This window comes from Phyllopteryx taeniolatus, chromosome 19 (genome assembly GCF_024500385.1).
Source record: "Phyllopteryx taeniolatus isolate TA_2022b chromosome 19, UOR_Ptae_1.2, whole genome shotgun sequence".
In the NCBI taxonomy this organism is placed as follows: Eukaryota; Metazoa; Chordata; class Actinopteri; order Syngnathiformes; family Syngnathidae; genus Phyllopteryx; species Phyllopteryx taeniolatus.
The window spans coordinates 17,060,722-17,081,570 of NC_084520.1; the positions used below are offsets into that span (position 1 = coordinate 17,060,722).

General features: G+C 44.2%; 1 protein-coding gene across 38 annotated transcripts in view; it reads right to left on the bottom strand.

Annotated features, from left to right (window-relative positions):
* Window positions 1–20,849, bottom strand: part of tcf7l2 (transcription factor 7 like 2) — a 101,419-nt gene that overhangs the window by 15,564 nt on the left and 65,006 nt on the right. For all 38 annotated transcript variants that reach the window (XM_061755167.1, XM_061755173.1, XM_061755165.1 and 35 more), the window contains 3 exons: window positions 4,852–4,984; window positions 2,738–2,840; window positions 1,022–1,108 (listed from right to left, as the gene is read on the bottom strand). In XM_061755167.1, the coding sequence (XP_061611151.1) occupies window positions 1,022–1,108; window positions 2,738–2,840; window positions 4,852–4,984 (323 nt within the window). The remainder of the gene's footprint in view (window positions 1–1,021; window positions 1,109–2,737; window positions 2,841–4,851; window positions 4,985–20,849) is intronic.

Sequence of the window (20,849 nt, forward strand, 5' to 3'; positions counted from 1 at the left end):
GGAGGATTTTGCAGCAGCAAAATGGCTGACAATGCTGTAATATGCATGCCAGGCCATTAGTTGGCGACTTCGCAGACAACAAAAACAGCTTGTCCTTACAGATTACATCATCTTTCAAATAGCTTGTATGTGATTTATGAAAGAATACTAATTTCACTGTCTAATTTAGAATTAGAAGCGATTCGCCGCTATCCACTAAATCAAAATGCAACACCAATGACACTTATTAGAAAGATTTTGAAGCATTCGAAATGTAACTCTATCAAACTATAAGTCATCGAGTGGACAGCTCAGCGACAGTATCCGAATCAGATGTTGACGCATCGATACTGTACCATGTGAGATGCAAAGCCAAACAGAGTGATATTAGAAATGATGTCAAATCCACTTTCCGTTCGAATCAGTTTTGTGATGTTTTTGCAGCATTGGAAATATAAATCTATCAAGCTTGCTATTAAACGTGAATATCTGACAGCGACAGCATTGATATTGGCGTATCGACACTTGTAACGAGAGAGCTTGTGATATGTGACTATATTGATTTCTTTTCAGTGAAAATCAAAAACCTCCTCATTAAGATATGGTTTCATTCATTTTCACACACAATGTCAAGTTTCTCAAGGGAACCGGTGATCGTAAAAGCACCAAGAGGGCAAACACACATGCATGTACACACAATGGCTACACGTTCATAGCAGCACTTTGGAATGAAAGCACGCCTCGTAACTTTTCTCCCAAAGCGCTGCTGTGTTTGTTTATTTCTGGCAATTACGCGGCCCGGCTGATTTAGCACCAGCCTGACGTGCAGCAGGGGCTAAATGTTCTTTGGGGGCCTCATTAACGGGGAGGGGGGTGTGGGGGTAAATATAATTAATATTTGAGCACCCTTGCTGGAGATTTGGCCTTTTGAATATGGGGAGGGGCGAGGCATCCTTAAGGGAGAACTTGCAACACAAGCTAAGAGGGGTTTGTGTGTGTGTGTGTGTGTGTGTGTGTTTTTAGCGCCGAGGGCTCGACTCACCTTGACATGGATGCGTTGACAGTGAGCGCAGTTGGGTAGGGGTGTCTAAAACCCCCTGTTGTGATTGGATAAACAGGTTGACCTTGCCTGGGAAGAAAAAGAAGAAAGGTAAAGAAACAAGGTTGACAGACGAGGAGAAAGTAGCGAGCCCCCTCAAGTCGGCCTCTTTTATTCTCATTTGATCGGGGACAACAATCTGGGGGATTGCGGAGCGGCGGATCAAAGGCAGGGTGGGAATAAAGTCCCGACAATTTTGAACGCCACAAATCTTGATAGCGCCGGCTAATTAAATTTCATAACCCTTCGCTCGGTGTGCCGGTCCCCTCCCCGAGCTGAAACTAGGTGTTTTGTTATGATAATTAAAGACGAAGTGCGGCTCCCTTTAATGGAGCCATCACGCTAATTGAGGTCTACACATCCAAAAGACAAACAATAATGAATGTAAATTTATACCAAAAATAAAGTGCGGCAAATCAAAGGGCGGCGCTCGGGGGCCCTTTCTCACTATTTAGACGGCGGCGAGAAAACATTAAATTAACAGAGCTTAATTTGTAGCCTTTTGTCATATTAACGAGAGTTGACAAGAGTTACCCAGGGAGAGTCCCCGTGCGGGATTGCGGGTAAAAGGCAGGCAATCGGCGTCCATTTACTCTAATTTGACCCTTCAGAGACATGCAAAGTAGTATGGTCTTTAAAAAAAAAAAACGAGAACTCGTGTTGGGATTCTGAGGTTCAGAAAGTTTGGAGATCCGGTTTCTGCGACAGGGAGAAACTTTTCATAACACTACCCCGTAAAAGTATTTTTACCGCAAATGAAAACTGCTCAGTTTGTCAAAATATCCCAAGGATCAACAATTATAGCACACTTTTCACCCTCTTATTCAGGCTGTTTCGAAGGGGCGGTCCTCTCTCATGCAAACGAGCCACTGCTCACCCCGCCCCTTCAACTGCAGGGTCAACTTCGGCTTTCGTGACCATTACGACGAGGGGCGCACTTAAAGTTGGGTGGTCATGGTTTACAGAGGATTTGGTTCTGAAAAACTGCACTGGAAGTGTGCCGGCATACATGCCGCTGCTTTTCAACCCACAAAAATAGCAATTACTACTTTCCTATTAGCCAGTGCTTTGGCGTATTAAGGAGTTACAGTAAGACCACAAAAGTATAAGTCGTGAATATGAGTTTTTCAGTGACTGGCTGAGATCACATACAAGAAATTCAAATACGTTGTCCGAAATTGCATGCAGTGAACCCCCGCATGTCCGGGGTTCGGTATTCACAAATTTGTCTATTCGCTTACTTTTGGGGGGAACCTTGCATCCATTATGCACTGAAAAACTGACTTATTTGTTGTTTTTGTGCTCAAGTTTCATACAGAAATATTGTTTTGGCACCATCTGGTGGCACCTTGGCTCCAAGGAACTATGTTGAGCTGGGAGGAGGAGCTTCATTTAGTCAGGCCATAGCTTTGTCCAATACAAAAAAAAGTGCTTTGCCACCATCTTGTGGCATCTATGGTCAATTCCAAACTTTTTGTGTGAGCGTCAATTAGTCCCGTAGTTTTGCTATTCCCCTGGCTTCACCATTTTCCATAATTTGTGTCCCCCTCTAAAGTTTGTTTATAAACAATTCTGTATGTGGACTTTTCCTAACTTTTCACACAACTCATGAAAGAACAAAAGCACAAAGAGAAGTCGTTAAAAAAGGGATTCGCTTACTGTGGTACTAACCATCCTAGGGGATGGGGGATCTGGCCGACAGTGCCAGGTGACAGCGGATAATAAGGAGAAATATCCGGGGGATGCGGAGGCCTTGGAATTCCTGTGGAAAAAGAAGATGACATGAGCACAGAGAGGAGGTGGACAAGATGAAGAATCAAATCTTTTGTCAGAATGCAGAGTATCGCGCACATCACAGGAGGAGGAAGAAGCCTTGTTGCTGGCGTGTACACCCCCCAATCCCAAAAAAATAAAAATCACACTTCCTGATCAAAGGCCTTGCCAGGCGACAGCGGCACAATGTGCATGGAGGGGGGAGGAAGAGGAGGGGGATTACAAATAAAATAAAATAAAATACGCCGACACGATTCTTGTCACATTTGTCACGCAAATTCAGGAGATTAATGATCGAAAATGACGGAGGTTTAGATGTGAACAAAACTCAACAATATCATTACGCCGTTCCCTGTGATCAGACGGCGGTTGCCTCCTCATTCGCTGTCACCGAAATCCTTCGATGTGCACGACAAAAGGTATCAGAAATATGCAGTTGTTAAACATTGTTAGCAGAACGATTTAGGCTAATTGGTGACTAGTACAATCGCTGTTTGGTGTCACCGACGGTGGAAAATGTACAATTGTCTTCGGGGAGTACACTCTTTTGATTTAACGGCATCAATCAAATCGTACGGTTCCTATAGTAGTAACAGCGGCGCTTCTGATTGTATGGAGATGCATAACAATAAGGTGGATGATAGCAGCTAATAATAGCTTGGGATGAAGTGAAGTTACCAGGCTAATGCTAGGTAGCTTACTTTCTGACTCTACAGCCTATGGACATACACTGCATAACGGTAAGGTGGATGAGGGTATCTAATATTAGTTTATTAGTTATTCGAATAACTATAGATTAGGTTTTGCTGTAGCGTAGCTACTGGAATCATCGCAGGTACAGCTAATGCTAGCATGTTAGCTAAGGTCAAGGTACGTTCTGATACACAAAGTATAGAGAAGCATCCTATAACGGCAAGATGGATGAGGGTAGCTAAGATTAGTCTATCAATTATTTGAATCGTAGCAGGTAGGCCTACAGCTAATACTAGCTAGAGTCAAATAAGTTCACAACGTATAGAGATGTGTTACATCATGGTAACGTGGATGAGGTTCGCTAAGGTTAGCTTTGGATGTAGTGAAGCTACTTGAATCATAGCAGGTACGGCTAATGCTAGCTAGCGAGCTAAAACAAAGATAAAATTGAATGCGGCGCTATTTTGACAGGTCAAGAATGAAATTGTATTATTTTGACACTGATTTATATTGGTTTCAGCCATCAAGTGCACTCCATTTGAGACTTCAAGATGCGATTTATTTTACACAGATCTTTGTTACGCAATGCCTTTATTATGATACTTCGAATTAAAAAAAATAATAATCTGGATTATTAAGCAGTTTCCATTAGTCAGTTTTAACGACATTCTGTTATACCGAATGAATACAAATGTCCTGTACATGCACAGAGTCTGGTTTAAAAATAACTTCTCACATAAGGACGATACGTTTTTTTGCAGGTTTCTTTGTTCCTGCCAACATAGCAGAAATCTTCAGGGTGAGGCGTTGAAAAATGTCTCTCTCATTTTGGAGCGCAAGTACACTAAAAGCCAGAAAAGCAGCTCACCAGACCCACCATACCTCGTTAATTAATTAAACACTGAGTCCCAATTAGGCTGCCCCATTACGCACTGCATTAAACAGCAGCTGGTGCATTAGCGCCCCCCCCCTTGTAAGGGCCGTCTTAATAAGACGACATCATTACCTAAATGACCGACGAAATAATACATAATAGATTCAAATGGTTTACCATGTTGTGGCAGGTTGACCGTAAACAAAATAAGGCAGCAGGTCAAGCTACAGTGAAGGCCTGAGTACCTAACGTGAAAAAAACTGGGAGATCCACAGGGGTGCATCCATAATCCCGGATTCGGCCGCAGAATCCAAATAACCCTCAAGTTTCTGGACCCAAGGTTTCAGACGCAAAAACAGTCTTTGTTTTGAGTCTTGTAAGTGAACGTCAAAGGTATTTGATGTCTAACTTGATCCAGAGTCCTGACACTTGCCTGTTTTGGGGTCGACGTCTGTCTGTAGGTGTGGCGGTGGGTTCCCCGGTGTGAAGTGCTCATTGCTGTAGGTGATCAGCGGTGTGAGAGGGTGCACGTGGTGAGGGTGCTGAACCACTGGAACCTTATTCGACTGCAGAAGAGAAAAGACAAAGAAAAGAGGCCAGGGTTAATATTCGGGGAACCGTAAAATAAGACTGTATCGTATTCCGGGTGTTCTGGAGGCGCCAAACCACCAAGCCTCGGTGAAAATAGTGTGGTTTGTAATTAAAAACACTTCTGCGGTGTCACCCTGGAATTCCGGGAGAGTCTATGAGGCCCTGGGGGGTTGCCACTTCTCATTTGGGGCCTGATGTGTGATGAGGCACTTAACCACAGCGGCAGCGCAAGTCATCGATCTTGTGCAAACCGCCAACAATCAAGGCGGCGCATGTAAATCCAGAGTCATTAGCGGCTCCGGTCAACACGCCACTGCTCCCCCTTAGTCTTTCTCGCTCCCCCCCTTGGGTATGGTTCTCAGGGGGTAGTAGGACTGTATCCCAAGAAAAGGGTTAGGAGCTGAAAAATCCATTTCTGCATTTTCACCAAATTACTTCTAGCTATGTAATCTCTTTGTGCTCCTAAATGGCTTTCCCTCTCTCTTTTTTTTTTTTTTTTTTTTCAATTACCCAAAGATTACAGTGGAGCTGCTGTGGGGCCCCCGATGTTTCGGGCCTGGGACCGTCCCCCAGGCCACCAGATAACCAGATTAGAGCGCTGCTGTAGATTAGCCTGGTGGCTTTCGCCTCTATGCCCACACATCCTTATCCTGTCCTCAGCAGCCAAAGAAGCAGCACTAATCAGGCTTATCATAACATGAATGATATTTTCAAGGGGGGCGGAGAAGTGTTGTAGCAATGGGGATGTAATGGGGCGGGGGGGATCTGCTTGTGTGCGTAGTCTCGTGTAGGCCCTCACACAACCTCATTAGTGAATTAAATCTATGAATTAAGAAAAAAAAACTACTTTATGGCACATCTACGTTTTACTTTAAAAGACATTAATGGGACTAGGAGGGGGGGGGGGGGGGGGGGCACAGAACTCAATACAGGGACCTGGGCTTGGTGGAGCCAGATGTGTTGTGGCAAACTGACACACCCCGGTTAATATTTGAAGTTGGGTATGCAGGTAGTTAAACCCATCTCTCCCAAGACCTTCTCTATAGTGGTTGGAGAATTGTGGAAGGTGGCCAGGGAGGTGGGTGGGAAGGGGGCTTGGGGGGGCATTCCCTATTGCCATGGTCCCAATGAAAGAATAATGAACCCCTGCAGAACTCTAGGGAGGCAAGCGAGACTCCTGGGACTCATTCACAGCCCCGAGCTGAAAAGGCTGTGGAGGAGTAGGGCTCGGGTAGAAGAGGGAGGGTTCGGTGGAAGGTTGGGGAAGGGAGGGCGTATATGTGCCTGTGTGTCGACTTGGGATGGTGGGGGCGAGGCGGAATGGGATTCGTTAGAAAGAAACACAAACCAAGGCGCTCGCGATCTGATCTGCACATCCAGAATAGAAGGATGATGGGGAGGAAAAAAAACAAGATGATGACAGCTGCCGCATGCAGCTGACGAGTTCTGTCGCTCGTCCTCTCTTTCCTAGCCCCCCCCCCCCAGAACCCTCTTCCTCTTCTCCCCTCCTTCACGAATCCCTGCTCCTCCCTCGGGTAATGATGTGAAAGAATGTTGTCGATTCTTCATCTGCACTCTGAAAAGCTTTACTGGCCATTTGAAGGAAATCTTTTGTGCACTGGCCCTGGCCTTTGAAAGGACAGTTGGACAAAATGCCGAGTCCCAACTTAAAGAGAGGCAAAGGGCTACAGACCAGTGGATTTACATCAGAAACCCGCTTTTAGCATTTTGGTACAGTAAACAAAAACCTTTTGGACTTCTGAGAGTTGAGTACCAAAATGTCTGATTCATACCGAGCCCCCTTTCTTTGTGAGGCACAAACTTTAGTGGTATGTCAGAGAATCATTATTCCTGTGCAGTGGGACAGACGGATACAAAGTGCCCTTCCTCAAAGAAAGTTTGTCTTGTTTATAAAAAAAAAACAAAAAAAAAAAACAAACAGCAAATTCCAGATGTCGTCCGTTGTTGTTTAATGTCTGGCTAGTTACGCACTTGGGGGAAACATGGCTAACGGTCTCTTATAATACGAGCGAACGATCATCTCGAGCATCACAAGGTCACATCCGCTCCGTGATGACGACGGCAACGCGAGAACCCGGCGGTCCCTGCAGGAACAGGGCCTGGCACCTGCTCTGAATCCTCACACTCGACCGCCGGCGAGGCTCGGGAGCTTCAGTCGCGCAACATCGACACAACAAAGCCCCGAGAGATAAAAAAAAAAACAACAAAAAAAAAGCGGGCGACGTGGGAGGCTTCTCCACAAGGGCCAAGGTAAGAAGAAAGAAAGCTTTCCTTTTCCGACACCCTGCTGACTCGCATCCTTCGTCACTAGAGCAAACAAAAATAGCATCAGACAAAGCCTCCAAAAGACACCTCGCATTCACAAGACCCTGAAAAACAATTGGCCTCAATGAATACACAGACTTCCTCTATTGTCCGCGACACGCAGGGCGCCTGCTTGCCGAGTAAGGCAACACACTCGAACATAGGCGTGGGATTTGCCACCTCCGGTTATGCTACTGATATTGCCAGCAGTTCTATTTATTCACTGCTTTACTTCTACTTCCAACTGCGGGGTTTGTATTAAAAAGAGGTTTTAGTCACTTTTTCTACCACGCTGCTCGCAACAGTCTGTAGTTTTTGGCACCCTGCCGTTCGGTTACCAGACTGCAGTCTATCGAGAATCATCAGCTCCATATGACGACGGAAATCGAATGTGTGTAGTACCAGAGATGACCGGCCTGATCGGTATTTCAGCGCTGCGACTGGCTTAAAATTCCAACGCGCCTACGACCAATGGATGAGCTGCAATGTGTCTCGACGCTAATGCACTTTTGGAAAGAGCGGTCACTAACTGTAAAAAGGGCCCCCGGGAAAGCGGTCAAATCAATGTGATGCTTCAAGTCAGACCTCCAGTGAGAGAAAGGAGTGGGAGGGGAGGGGCGCAGGAGGCAGCCCAGGGGCTCAGAAAGTGACAGCAGGACAGAACGAGACAAAGGCAGCAGGGCGGCGAGGTGAAGGCCGGACAGGAAAAAGCTGTTGGCCCCGCGTTTCCGCCTGACGGCACCTCGCGGGGGCCCTAAACGTGAAGGTGCCGACCTTACGGGCCCCCGGAGGGCCCGTCCTACGCTAGAGCGCCGCTGCCTTTCTTCTGCTTTGTGTCACGATATGATGAGTTGTCACAACAGCTCGCCGGCCGCTAATGAGCTGCAAGCGAGGCCGGGGCAGGGGCGAGGTTGAGGCATGACAGTGGCGTGATGGATTGGGCTCCTTTCAGGCCTCCGCATTCCGGCGCAGGCTGGGAAAAAAAGGAAGTTGACACCAGGCAGAAAAAAAGTGCATCACAGGGTGACAGGATAAGTCCAATATCATAAATGTCAGCCTGTCGAAATCTGATGATTATTTTTCTTTTTGGGGGGGCAGGGGGTTTGAATGCTCCCTTCGAAGCTCGAGCTCAAATCCTCAGATTCAAGCAGACAATCTAAAAGGAATACTTAAGAGATTAACGGCAACGGAATATGAAACGCTGAGCTAAATTAAAGGTTTATCAGAGGCTGGATCTGATTAGCCCTCACAAATCATATTTCTTGGTCAGCCCGCGATTGATCCGAAAGTGTTGAACTCTTTGCCGGGAGAGGACGCATCTCCGGGGGCCATAAAAAAGCTGCAGGCACCCCTGGATGTTTTATCGAGCTTAATTATTCACTTTGCATTCGCAACGCGCCGACTCGCTTGATCAGAGTGCGGAACAAAAATATTATGTGGGCCAGAGCCTTTGCTCCCCCGTCCTCGCGCTGCCGCTCAGGTCGCTCGGCAGCGCTCATTTTCCCGCTTGCCGCGTCTTTGATAGTCGGCACATCAAATGGAATGGCGGAGAGGACGCGTTCTGATGTGTCACACATAAATAGTAGCTTAAATATGAAGTGCTATTTTGGTGGAAGTGTTGACAAATCGACTCTCAGGCGCACACGTGCGTTAAAGCCGCTCCCCCCCGAAGCCCGCCACCACCGGCAACCTTCCTCTGCGCTCCTCGTAAACAGCCTCTTGAGCTCTCGTACCTGAGTTAAACGGGCGATATTGTGTCAAGAGCGCGAGTGAATTCTGCCTTTTGAAATGCAATCAGCCCCGCAGAATTTCACTTGAAAGGCTGGCAATCAAGAGTTTGAATTGGACGCCGACAAAAGAATGTGTTAGGCTGTCAGCTTATTGAATTTTTTTCTTCCCATGGATAAGACATGAGATTGATTAAATACGTTTTTGTCGGGTAAATAACATTGCTTTTGACTGGGGGGAAAAAAACACTTGTAAAATGGATTAGGATGATGGCTTTTTCAAGCGCATGATGCTTAGCATGTTTACTTCAACTAAAAGCAGGTGCCTGCCCCCCCCTTAAACTACAACCTGTCAGAAAAAGGGGCGCCGAAAAAAAGGGGTGCGGCCTACTCACCCAGCTGCTCAGACTGAGGTGCCAGCCGCCCACCCTCTGGAGCAGTCCCGGGGCCAGGACTCGCGTTTGCCCCGACCCGGCCGGAGATCCATCGCACGGGTACATGACCGCCCCCTCTCCCGCCCCGCCCCCCCCCCCACAGCAACTCTTTTCCCACCCCTGCCCTCCCTCGCTCCACCTTCTCCGGTGTACAGACGCTCCCTTTTCCAGCACCGTTAGGCCGCTTCTTTCCTCTCCGCCTTCCCGCACCGAGTGACGTGTGCATGTGTGTGGGTGAACTTGTGTTCATTGTGCGCTCTCTCTTTACACTCGCCCGTGGCTGACCATTGTTCCCCAAGGGTGCTAGTCATTTGAGCAGCTCCCTGCCAGGCTGCGAGGCCTACTACTACCTCATCCCACCTCATCCATCACACACTCACCTCGCGGAAAGTTTTGATGCCGGTGACAAGAAGTAGGGGGCGGGGGGCGCGGGGGAAATGAGCTCAGGCAGCAATAGTTAATAACAAAAAAAAAAAAAAAAAAAATCCCTGCTGTAAGTGTGTGTGTGTGTGTGTGTGTGTGGAGGGGGGGGGGGGGGGGTGCGCTGTTGTGCCCCCAGGATGCTCACAGACCAACCGGTAGCATGAAAAGCGCCGGAGAAGAGGGGAGAAAGAAAGAAAGAAGGGGAAAAAAATACAACATAGTTCACAAAGCGAGGGCAGTCCCCTTGCCAACCAAGAATCTGTGGTTCCAACAGGGCTAGGGAACCTTTTTTTTTTTACATCAAGTTTATTACTCTATATTCGGAGTATTTGTTGGCTGTCATTCGCTAGGGCCAGATCAAATACTTTAGCGGGCTATTCAAAGTACAAGAGTTCCTGATTTCAAGAATATTTTCAGCAATTTCACCCCAAAATGTCTCAACGAGGTCCAAACTTCCTCCATTGTTTGTACCAAAGGACAAGGTGACGGAATTAGTGACTCGCGACTATTTGTGCTTTTGGAAAATTGCAGAGAAATAATGTCATCAAACCTTGTTGCGTTACAATGAAATGAAAGAGAACAAACTGCCATTCACATAGAGGCGAATCGAGAACGGGTTACATTTTGGAATATTACAATTTTACATGTTCGGCAATTTATCCTTGCACGTAAAAAATCCAAAGTGTTCCAAAAATATTTTGGTTTAACGTTTTTTTTTTTTTTTGCAGCCTTAAATTGCAAATGTATACTTTAATGACCTAACCCCTAACAGCAAGAACCACATCAAATTAAATATTTATAGCATACATTATTTAAATGTGTGCACTGTATCTTGAAAGAAATAGCCACTGATTAAAGCTTAAATGAAAGTTTAAACGTGCTAATTTCTAACACATCAATTATTTAATTGGAAAGAGAAAACCCAGTATCCACATCTTTTATCTACCTGGTTTGTCAAAGCTTGATTTCTGTGAGGATGTGCATCTTTCAAACTTTTTCAAATATGCAAATCCAAATGCAAATGTTCTCCGAGCATCCCGGAGGCCGCGTCGCGGCGAGCCCTGTCCCGCGGCCTGAAAAAGACTAAACTGAGTCCAGGGAATGTCACGCACAATAGCGCGGGGCGGCGGGGGGGCTCCCCGGCTTGACAAGTAAAAGAGCCCCACGACCGGGCGCCGACTAATTGCCCGCCCTCCACGTCCATTCAGCCGGGCCTGCCACGCTCCCGCCGCCTCCCTTTTGTCCCACGTGCACTTTCTTGAGTAAACCGAAAGTGACGGACAGCTCGCCATCGCGCCGACACAATGGCATCAACAACAACACCAAAAAAAAGCAGAGTGAGGGGGCGGGAATAGTTTCCAACTGTCGCAACAATTAAGAAAGCAGGGATCACATTTCAATTTTGATGATCTGCTTTTGACTTATTTTTTACCCATGTGATTATTACTTTTATATCTTCTTTCTTTAATTTAAAAAATTATTTGAAGTAGAAAAGTGTATTTTAAATGTTTACTTTATTTGTTGTAGTTTAATATCACATTGGACAAAAAAAAAAATTAAAAATTCAGTGGCAAACTACAAAGACAAACAATCCAAATTCTATTCAATACCAATTGAAAATGATTGGCTTTATTCATTTCAATTCTAACAGACAGTAAACAATACCAATAATAATAATAATATTTAGCCGGATGCCTTCAACTAATACATCCACGTCAGCCTGTCAGGACAAAGCAATCAAACGCTGCCTTTCATTAATCCAAATTGTCAATCTGTCACTTAGTAACATAAGTGTTATAAATTACCCAAACGGAGCCCAGAGACACAACCACAGATTAAAAAAAGAAAGAAAAAAAGAAAATCGGAGGTAATATTTACAGCCATGCAGGAAAGATATGGAATTGCACTTTTTTTTTTTTTTTTTTTAAAGTGTGAAAAGTCTTACCATTTAAAAGCGCTGTACTGGGGATGCTGCTCGCTTCCTGGTTAAAACGCGCATGCTGCCACTCGTGCTCGTGCACTCACTCCAAGCAGACTCCCACCACCATGTCAGCCACTAATCCACTGGGGGGCAGCACCTCGTCAACGGCAGCCCCCCTTCGCTAACGCCCCGATGGGTTAAGCCGATAAGACGACGGCGGCGCCGGCGAACGCCGCGCGGACGGCGGCCCTTCGGGGTCCGGCCGATGTCGCCGATCCCGCCGGGCCGGACGCGCCCGGGCGCGATCAGGCACTCCGTCACGCCGTCCGCCCGGGACTCCCTCGCTCTCCCCCTCGCGCGTCTTCATATCCTCCACCGCCGCCCCCCCCCCCCCCCCCCCCTCCCGTGCAATCGGCCCTTTTGTGTCCACGTCTCCCGTCTTTGATAAATTGAAAAGAAAAAGAAGAGGGGCTTTCACTCACCGGCTCGGCGGACATAAGGCGAGCGGAGTGTTGCGTCTTTTTCGGAGTTGCCCTAACTTGGCTAAACTCGAGCAGCGGGGTGTCTCTCCCGTCATGTCAGTAATCCCCCCCACCACGGGGAAGAAAAAAAAAATATATATATATCCACGCTCCAGTCACACTACGTTAGACGCAAAATTGAGGGGTGGAAAAAGCATTCTGAAGATTTTCTACCGGCGGCAAAAGCGGCAAAAAGAGCAACCGTAATATTTCCAAGTCTGCTGAAAAAGTCCCTGCCGACGACGCCGACAAACAACAACGGCGGCGGCGGCGGCGGCTGTAAAGGAAAAAGCCAGAAAAAAATACTAAATGCAAAGCGGAGGAGCCGGCGGAGGAAAATTGGGGCCGAGTGGCGGCGACGGGAGGAGGAAGCCCACTCTTAAAGCCGCGATCCGACCAGCCGCCGCTCGCCACCGCTGTGAGCCTTTCAACCGCCGCAGATAAAAAATGACTATTGATCTTCAAATGGTGATAATTGAAAAGATCAAAAAGATTCAACAAAGAAAAAAAGAAAGGGGAAGAAAAATCAAGAATGCGCCGACTTACCATGTTGTGCGTCCTCTCCTTTTTGTTGCCAGTTTTTTGGGAGGTTTTTGTGTTTTAAAAAAAAAAAAGAAAAAAAGAAAAAAAGAAGTATTTCACATTGAAGGTGTCAAAATCTTTTCCAGCCGCGTCTCTTGATCGTATTACTTCCGCGGTCCTGCTTTCCAATGCGTCTGAACTTTTTCCCTTTTCTCTTTTATTTTGTTTGTGCTACCTTGCCTTTTCCCCCCTTCTTTTTTCCTCCTCTTCTCCTCCTTCTTCTTCTTCTTCTTCTTCTTCTCCGCTTTAAGACTTTAAAAAGCCTCGCCGCCGCACGCGTGCCCGCTCGCTCGCTAAAGCAGCACAAATTATCTCGCCACCTTGCGCAGCGCTCTGATGCTTTTGGCCGGCAACTTTGCGAGGCCCTTTTACGACTGCATCAAAATTAGCATTGTCAAAGCGGTTAATGAATATTAATATTGTATTTGTCATTGGAGCTGGCCCATTGCTGAACTCCGAGTCATCCATCAGGGACAAGATTAAGCACACAATTATTTCTGACTGACAGGGACCAAATCTGGAAGATTTTTTTTTTTTCTTCCTTCTTCCCCCTCTGACAATTTAGAGAAAAAGACACAACATCGTCTTTAAGGTGCCTCCCACGAGACCAGGCGAGATTAATACACTTTTAATGAAGCAAGATTCCATACTTACTTGAGGGGGTGGAAAAGCGGAAGAATAGTTGAAATCTTAGATTTGATTATTTTGATGAGAGATGTATGGGATTTAGTCATCTTTTTTTGTGCGGACAATGGATTTTTGCCACAAGCGGCGCTTACATTCATCGTGAAAGATTTATTAAGAAAACATCGTTGGCCGTCTCCCTCGGCAGAGCGCCGCGGACCGCCGAGGACCACACAGGCGGCCCCCGAATGTTATCCTTGTCCGCGGAAGAGAGGGGGGAAAAAAAAAGGACGCATCAAACCTGCCACTTTGGCATTTTTTTTTTTTAATTATGTCATTCCAAGTCAGGGCAAAATTTGAAGAATTCCCAAATTGTTAATGTGATATGTTTGCCTTTTCCTAGCATTTTTGTCCCCTTTCTTACCATTATTTTACCCTTTTACTACCAATATTTTATCCCCTTCTCCTATTGTAATTGTGCCCCGTCCAATCATTATATTGCCCTTTTCTTACCATTATTTCCTCCTTTTTGGAACTATATTTTGCTTCTTTGCTAGCATTATTTGTGCTCTTTTCCTACCAATTTTGCCGATATTCTGATCATTATTTTTTCCTCTCTTTCAACTATTTTGCCCGTCCTACATTTTTTTGTCCCCTTTCCAACCACCATTTTGCCCCGACTCCAACCATTATTTGGCACTTTCCTTGCAATTATTTTGCCCCTTTCCAATATTTGGCCCTTTTGCTACCATTATTATAAGTCCGTGTGAAACAAAGCCAAAAGAAGAATAATCCCCGTTTTACACAAACGCCAGCCCAAACTTTAAAAAAATGTGAATTTCCCAAATTGCAAATGTGAACCTCTGCCTTTTTTTTTGTACCCATTTCCTGCCATTATTGTGCCACTTCCATTATTTTGTCACAAGCCCCGATAAACCGAAGAATAATCCCTTGTAATACAAAAAAAAAAAAAAAAAAAAAAAAAAGTGGCAGATGTGGGACACAAACACCAGCCGAAGCATAAAACAATTATAATTCCCAAATTGTAAATGTGAATTTTGGCCCCCTTTTTGTACCATTATGTATGCCCCCTTTTCCCCCACCACGATCGTTTTGTCCCGGGATCATGATGAGTTCTCTTTGTGAAATAAAGCGAAAAGAATTTTCAAAAACGGCAGATGTGGGGCACAAACGGCAACCGTCCTGCGAATCGGCGGCGGCAACGGGGGCGGGGGTCAAGCGGAGGCCCTCGCCAGGCCCGAGCGGCCGGGCGGCGGGCGACCACCCCGCGGGCCGCCCTAATACCATTAGCAACCCTCAGATGAACACACTAAATTGGCTTTTGTTCTCCGGGTGCAGATCCGGCACACAGATGGTGTTTTCTTTTTCTCAAGTCGGCAGCGAGCGCGGGAGAAAGTTGGCTAATTCGTCCTTGCGCCGAAAAGCCGTCGGGTATTTTTCAATACGCTTCATATGTAAAACTTTCAAATTATTTAATGTTTGAATTCATTCGGACGATGCATATTTTTACATTTCACTGAAAGTATTAGAAGCAACGTTCAAAATATATTAATTAGCACGTTTTGTGAGAGATTTTGTGAATTAAGGAGACAAGGCTGATTTTTAAATATCAAAACTTTTCAAATAGGCCATTTCAAATTATATTGTAAAAAATGAATCAAACATATCTCAAATTAAAAACTGACAATAAATACTACGTAAAAATAACTGCTCAAAATAAAGAACATGATTTGATGATTCACATAACGCAAATCTAATTTAAACAATAAATAAATCTGTTAAAGAGGTTATTTGGGCTCCAGTTTTTTTAAAAATAAAAAACATTGCTCAACGATTGCAATTCACAATAAATAAAACAAACCGGATCGTTTGTAATGCACACAATTTCAAAGAGGTAAAAGGTCATACGAATACAAAATACAACAAAATGGAATTGAGTGAATAAAAAGGATCTGGTGATTCACAAATAAATATTGTGAATGATAAAGACATATAGATATGATCATTTTTGATGAACAATGCCGTCACGTCACAGAGAGATCAGTTTTGTCCAAGTCCCATAAATGTTATCTATTTTCAAAAAGAATCCCAATCAAGTTTTAATTGTTGAGCAAATGAATCCCGCCGCCTAAAAAAGGGAAGGGCGAGCGAGCTATGGAGAGAAAGAGAGAGAGCGAAAGAAGCCCAGCGTGATCACATCGGCGCTGGTATCAAATTAACGCGGCGACTTTGAAACTTATTGATCTGCTATTAAGACACTCGTGAAGTTGATGAAGTGAGTGCTGTAGGTGACTCGGCCCACTTCAAAGTGGCCGCGGCCAGCCACATAAAACAAGCCGCGCTTTGATCAGGAGAGCGGGGGCTTCACAGGACACGGGTGGGGAGCGGGAGGGGTATTTAAAAAAAAAAAAACACCCTCACCCAAAATCCCCTCACACTCAACCCGATCCGAATCCGGCTTCAGCCAGAAACGATTTGAAGGAGGCAAATCACCTTTCTCAGGATGGCAAACGATGCTGCTACCAAACGCTAACGTCCTTGAGATTTCAGATCATTTGTGCTGATGTTTTTGAATACTTTCCAGCTGAAATTGATGGCGTATTTATTTCTTTTCTTTTTTATTTCCACACAAGTGCTTTTGTACAGACGTGCTTTCGGATTCAAACGACAACAGAAACAGATTGGAAAAATGCAACGCGACTCTCGGCATTAACATTCAGGGCGCAAAAGACGAAGCGAGGATGGAGGATTCTTCACGGCCAATACGGCGTGTAATAAGGTGCACAATGACAGAGACAAAGCGAGAGTGGTCGGGAGATAGCGCCACTATTGTGTGCTGAACAACACAAGCACCTCACCCACCACCCACTCCGCTTAAGGCACACAACATTAAATGCGGCGCGCTGCCAATCACACCTGCACTCTCTTCTTCTTCTTATTATTATTACCACTGGGTGGAGGTAGTACGTTTTAGGAACATTTGTTCCGCGGGCTTAAGGGAGCTGCATTGGAGATCTTTTAAATTTGACACCTCTCATTCAGGAAATAATGCCAATTAGACAGACAAAGATATGTCGGCAAATAATGCTGCTTAAAACGCTAACGCAATCATTTTCAAGGACAGGAAAATGAATGACCGATAAGAACGTTCCCGACGACCTCAAATGCTAACATCAAAGTTATATGATCATTTTTAAGTGCGGCAAATACCAACATCTTAACGACGAGTACGTTTTGAAGGACAGCTAAGGAGACGAGCAAAACGCTAACCTCATAGCGATAGCATCATTTCTCCCGCTAACATAGTAATATGATCATTTTTTGGGGTCCAGCAAATGCTAACATTGCAGTGATTTGAAGGAGGGCAAATGTTGCTGCTTTAAACGCTCACGTCTTAAGAGATATTATGAGATCCAAGGATGGGAAATAAGACATAGGACCACTCAGAGTGGACCATGTTTTTAGAGGTTTTGTTTAAGCCACAACAATATGCTGAAGACAAATCATTTTTTAATGATGCTCCTGGCTAACAATGGGGAAAAAAATGCTAACATCAAAGAGATAATTAAGGATAAATTGTCATGGAAAAGGAAAAGTCGAAACTGAAGACAAATCTTTTGAATCCAAAACCACCATTTGACGCGTTTTACGTACCGTCCACTTTATGTCACTTATAACGTGACATAAATATTAACGGCTTCATTAATCATCGACAAGAGGATGCTCGCGTGTCTGCGCGTGTGTGGCGGCTAAGCCGTGTCTGTTTAATTAAGAGGCCTAAAACAGATGACAGTTAAACATTTAAAGCTCGCTTATCTCCTCCTCCTCCCTTTTTTGCCTAGTTTGTCGAGCGGCGGAATTAAGAGCGCGGCGGGCCCGGCGTGTCGCGACAAGTCAGCAAAGCGACAAAACAGCCGTTCGCTGACAACTGCGTTGACGTTCTGCGACTTACTTACGTGTTTGATGGAGCAAGAAAGAGGTTTGAGGGGCGGGGAGGGGCTCTGCGATAAATCAAATGCGGATTGGCGTTAAACAGCTGGGGGGGGGAAAATGACAGCTTCACTTAATTATGTATGTATGAATTTAAGCAGTGCGGGGGGAAATTGCAATTAAAACAAAAACAGAAATAAAAGATCGTTCCTCCCTTTTATCCCGACTGACAAAGACTTTATTCCCTTTTTCGCAACGATCCCTACCGCGTATCAGGCGCTGATGCATATTGCCTAGAGTCAATGTCAAATCCCAGCACTGAGAAAAAAACAAAAACAGAGACGGAACAATGCCGGCGGTGCACACGTAACTATAAGACCCCCCCCCACCAATTGACCATCATCATCATTATCCCGACGTGTAATGTGATAGCGTTTTAACCGCCAAAAACAACAAAAATATTACATTTTCAGACATAAATGCATACTGTGTTAAGATGGTGGTTAAAGATATTGAATATGTGGTGGAGGGAGGCGGGGTGGGGGGGGGGGGGGGGGGTGGGGAAGCAGGTTAAAAAAAAAAAAAAGGTAAAAAAGAAACAAAAAAAAAACTCACTACAATATACCCACAACCCCCTGCACACACACACACACACACACACACACACGCACGCACACAGGGGTGTGCAGACTTTTATGCTCAAGGGGCACATTTGAACTTCAAACCAAACAGATGGTTTAAAAAAAAATGAGAACAAATAAAAAAAAAAAGAAGTTCAAAATAAAATTAATAATTCTAGAGAAACGCATGCTCATTTTCGTTGTATTATTTATCGTTAAATTTGTTATAGTTAGTATAGTTATAGTTAAATTATAATTAAGATATAATGTAAACTGATGATTGTACCAACATTTGTTTTTGTATTTTTAATAAATCAAAAAATAATGAAAAATTACAAGAAATTACAAATTACATTTAAATGTATCCATTGAAGGGTAACAATGATTTATTTAATTATACTTCATTATTTAATAATTGCTAATTAATTCAAACTATTTGAGAGATTTTATGTACATTAAAAATGTTAAATCTCTCAAATAGTTTGAATTAATTAGCAATTAATCAATGTATAAATGAATAATTAAACTGAATAAATGATATACAATTACTTTTTAAGGAAAAAAGGCTAAATACAACAGATTAAATTAAAATTGGAATAACATAATTATGCTAATTTTCTATTTTTTTATTTAATAAAAGTATGTAACATAATTTCAGTTTTTTATTTCATTATTCACAGTAAATCAGTTTGCTAATTATTTAATGAGGCAAATTAATTTACAAAATACATCATTTATTCAATTTATTTAAATATTTTAACTAACCAAGTTTAGGGCAAACAAATTGACAGATTAAATACTTTTATTTTAATAAACTCATTATTGCTCGTTCAATTCATGCTTCCTATGTTAAAGTATTTTACCAATATTTATTTCATTATTTACGGTAAATAAATTTGCACATTATTAAAAAAAACTGACTTTACCAACCGCTGGGATAAGTGACGGTGTTGTTTAAAACAAACCCCCCCCCCAAAAAAACAAGGAGGTGGAAGTGGTTAAAAAAAATTAATAAATAAATAAAACCTCCCACCTCACGAGCATGTATAAAAAGAAACCTTGGCCAATTAGTGAGGAGAAACGGGAGAGGGAGCTGCTACTTCTACTTGGGCTTCCGCCGCCGCCGCCGCGCGCACTCCAAAGAGTCGGCCGGCCTCGCGGCGAAGCTGTCATGTCGGCGGGACTGATCGACAGGCCCGCCATTTCTAATGGCGTGTTGTTATGAAGAAGCTGCAGCCATGAGGAGTCACGCGTCTCGGTCCTCACAACCCCCCCAAACCCTGTGTGTGTGCTTGTGTGTTAACGAAGCGAGCGTACCTATTCCGCACCCTTACATATACAGTCTGTGTGTGTGTGTGTGTGTGTGTGTATATATATATATATATATTTTTTTTTTAAATCCGGAATCCTCCTCCACCTCCCCACTCCCAGGCGGTCTACCTTGTCTCGTCCCTGAAGGTGGAAGAAATGTGCCATCTTGGATTCCCCCCCTCTCCACACACGCAGCACAACCCAGATAAGACAACACAAAGGCGGCGAGAAATACGCACGGCAGCTTGTGAAATGGCAAAATGTACAGTAGCGGGAACGGCTAAATCCACGGCGACACGACAACTGAGCCATAAAGACCAGAACACTCGCTTGCGTAACAGGAAGATGGGGAATCTTTGGTTCTACAATGTAAAATACCCATTGCAAAATGAATCGTGACTGGAACAGAAAATCCACATTGAGGGCTCCATAATACTGGGGGGAAAAAAATGACATGACGACTTTTTTTAGTTTTATTTTTTTAACCCTGTGATGTATATTGCGAAGTGAAAAAATACAGGACTCATGACACATTTTCCGTCTCTGCTTTGTTTGGACAGTTTATAATAGCTTCAGTAGAAAATAAACTATGTTCGGCAGATCACAAAAATATACCAAGTCATTTTTATGAAGTCTACCTGTATTTAAATGCACTGTAGTATTGAGCAGGTAATACTGCGGCCAGACATGAAGTTAAAATCATTTTTTAACGTGCCTTGTTATTATACTGTGTAGTCATGAGCACATTCCTAACACTATTTGTTTGGTTTTATTTCAATCTGGCATTTTACACTTTTTGCGTCCACCTGAAGTTTGTCCCTTCAATAATGTCGTAGCTCTCCACCTCTCGCCCCAAGTGTAATTTGTTGCGAGATGTGTTTGTTTGTTACATTATGAAGAGCGACATTAAATGCAGGCGTGTAATAGTTTTACATCCTCATGAATAGTTAGCATACAAGAAGTATACAACACATCGGGTTGCTCCGTGTGTGCTGTTTGAAGGGTCATTATAATTTACCGTAACATCAGTGCTACTCTTGTTAGCATGTCCAAGCAGGTCCCTCTGCTGGTCACTTATTAATCTTGCAGTTGCTTGACTGCATCGCAGTTGACCAGCATCGCAGGACCCTGCGATGTGACTATTGCGCACATGTACGTTGCGATGACGATGCTCAAACGATATAATGTACTACGCTGACACAATTGAGCAATAAACTACAGTACAATTTGTTGCGCAACAGGAAGCTGGAGATAGTTGGCACTGCAATGGAAACTCCATATAGAATACACCGTGCCTAAAGTACAGAAGCAGGAATGTGTCAAACTACTGCAGCACAACAGAGCCATAAAACGACAACACAGAACTATGGCAGCCCACTAGAGACAAAATAGAATGGATAC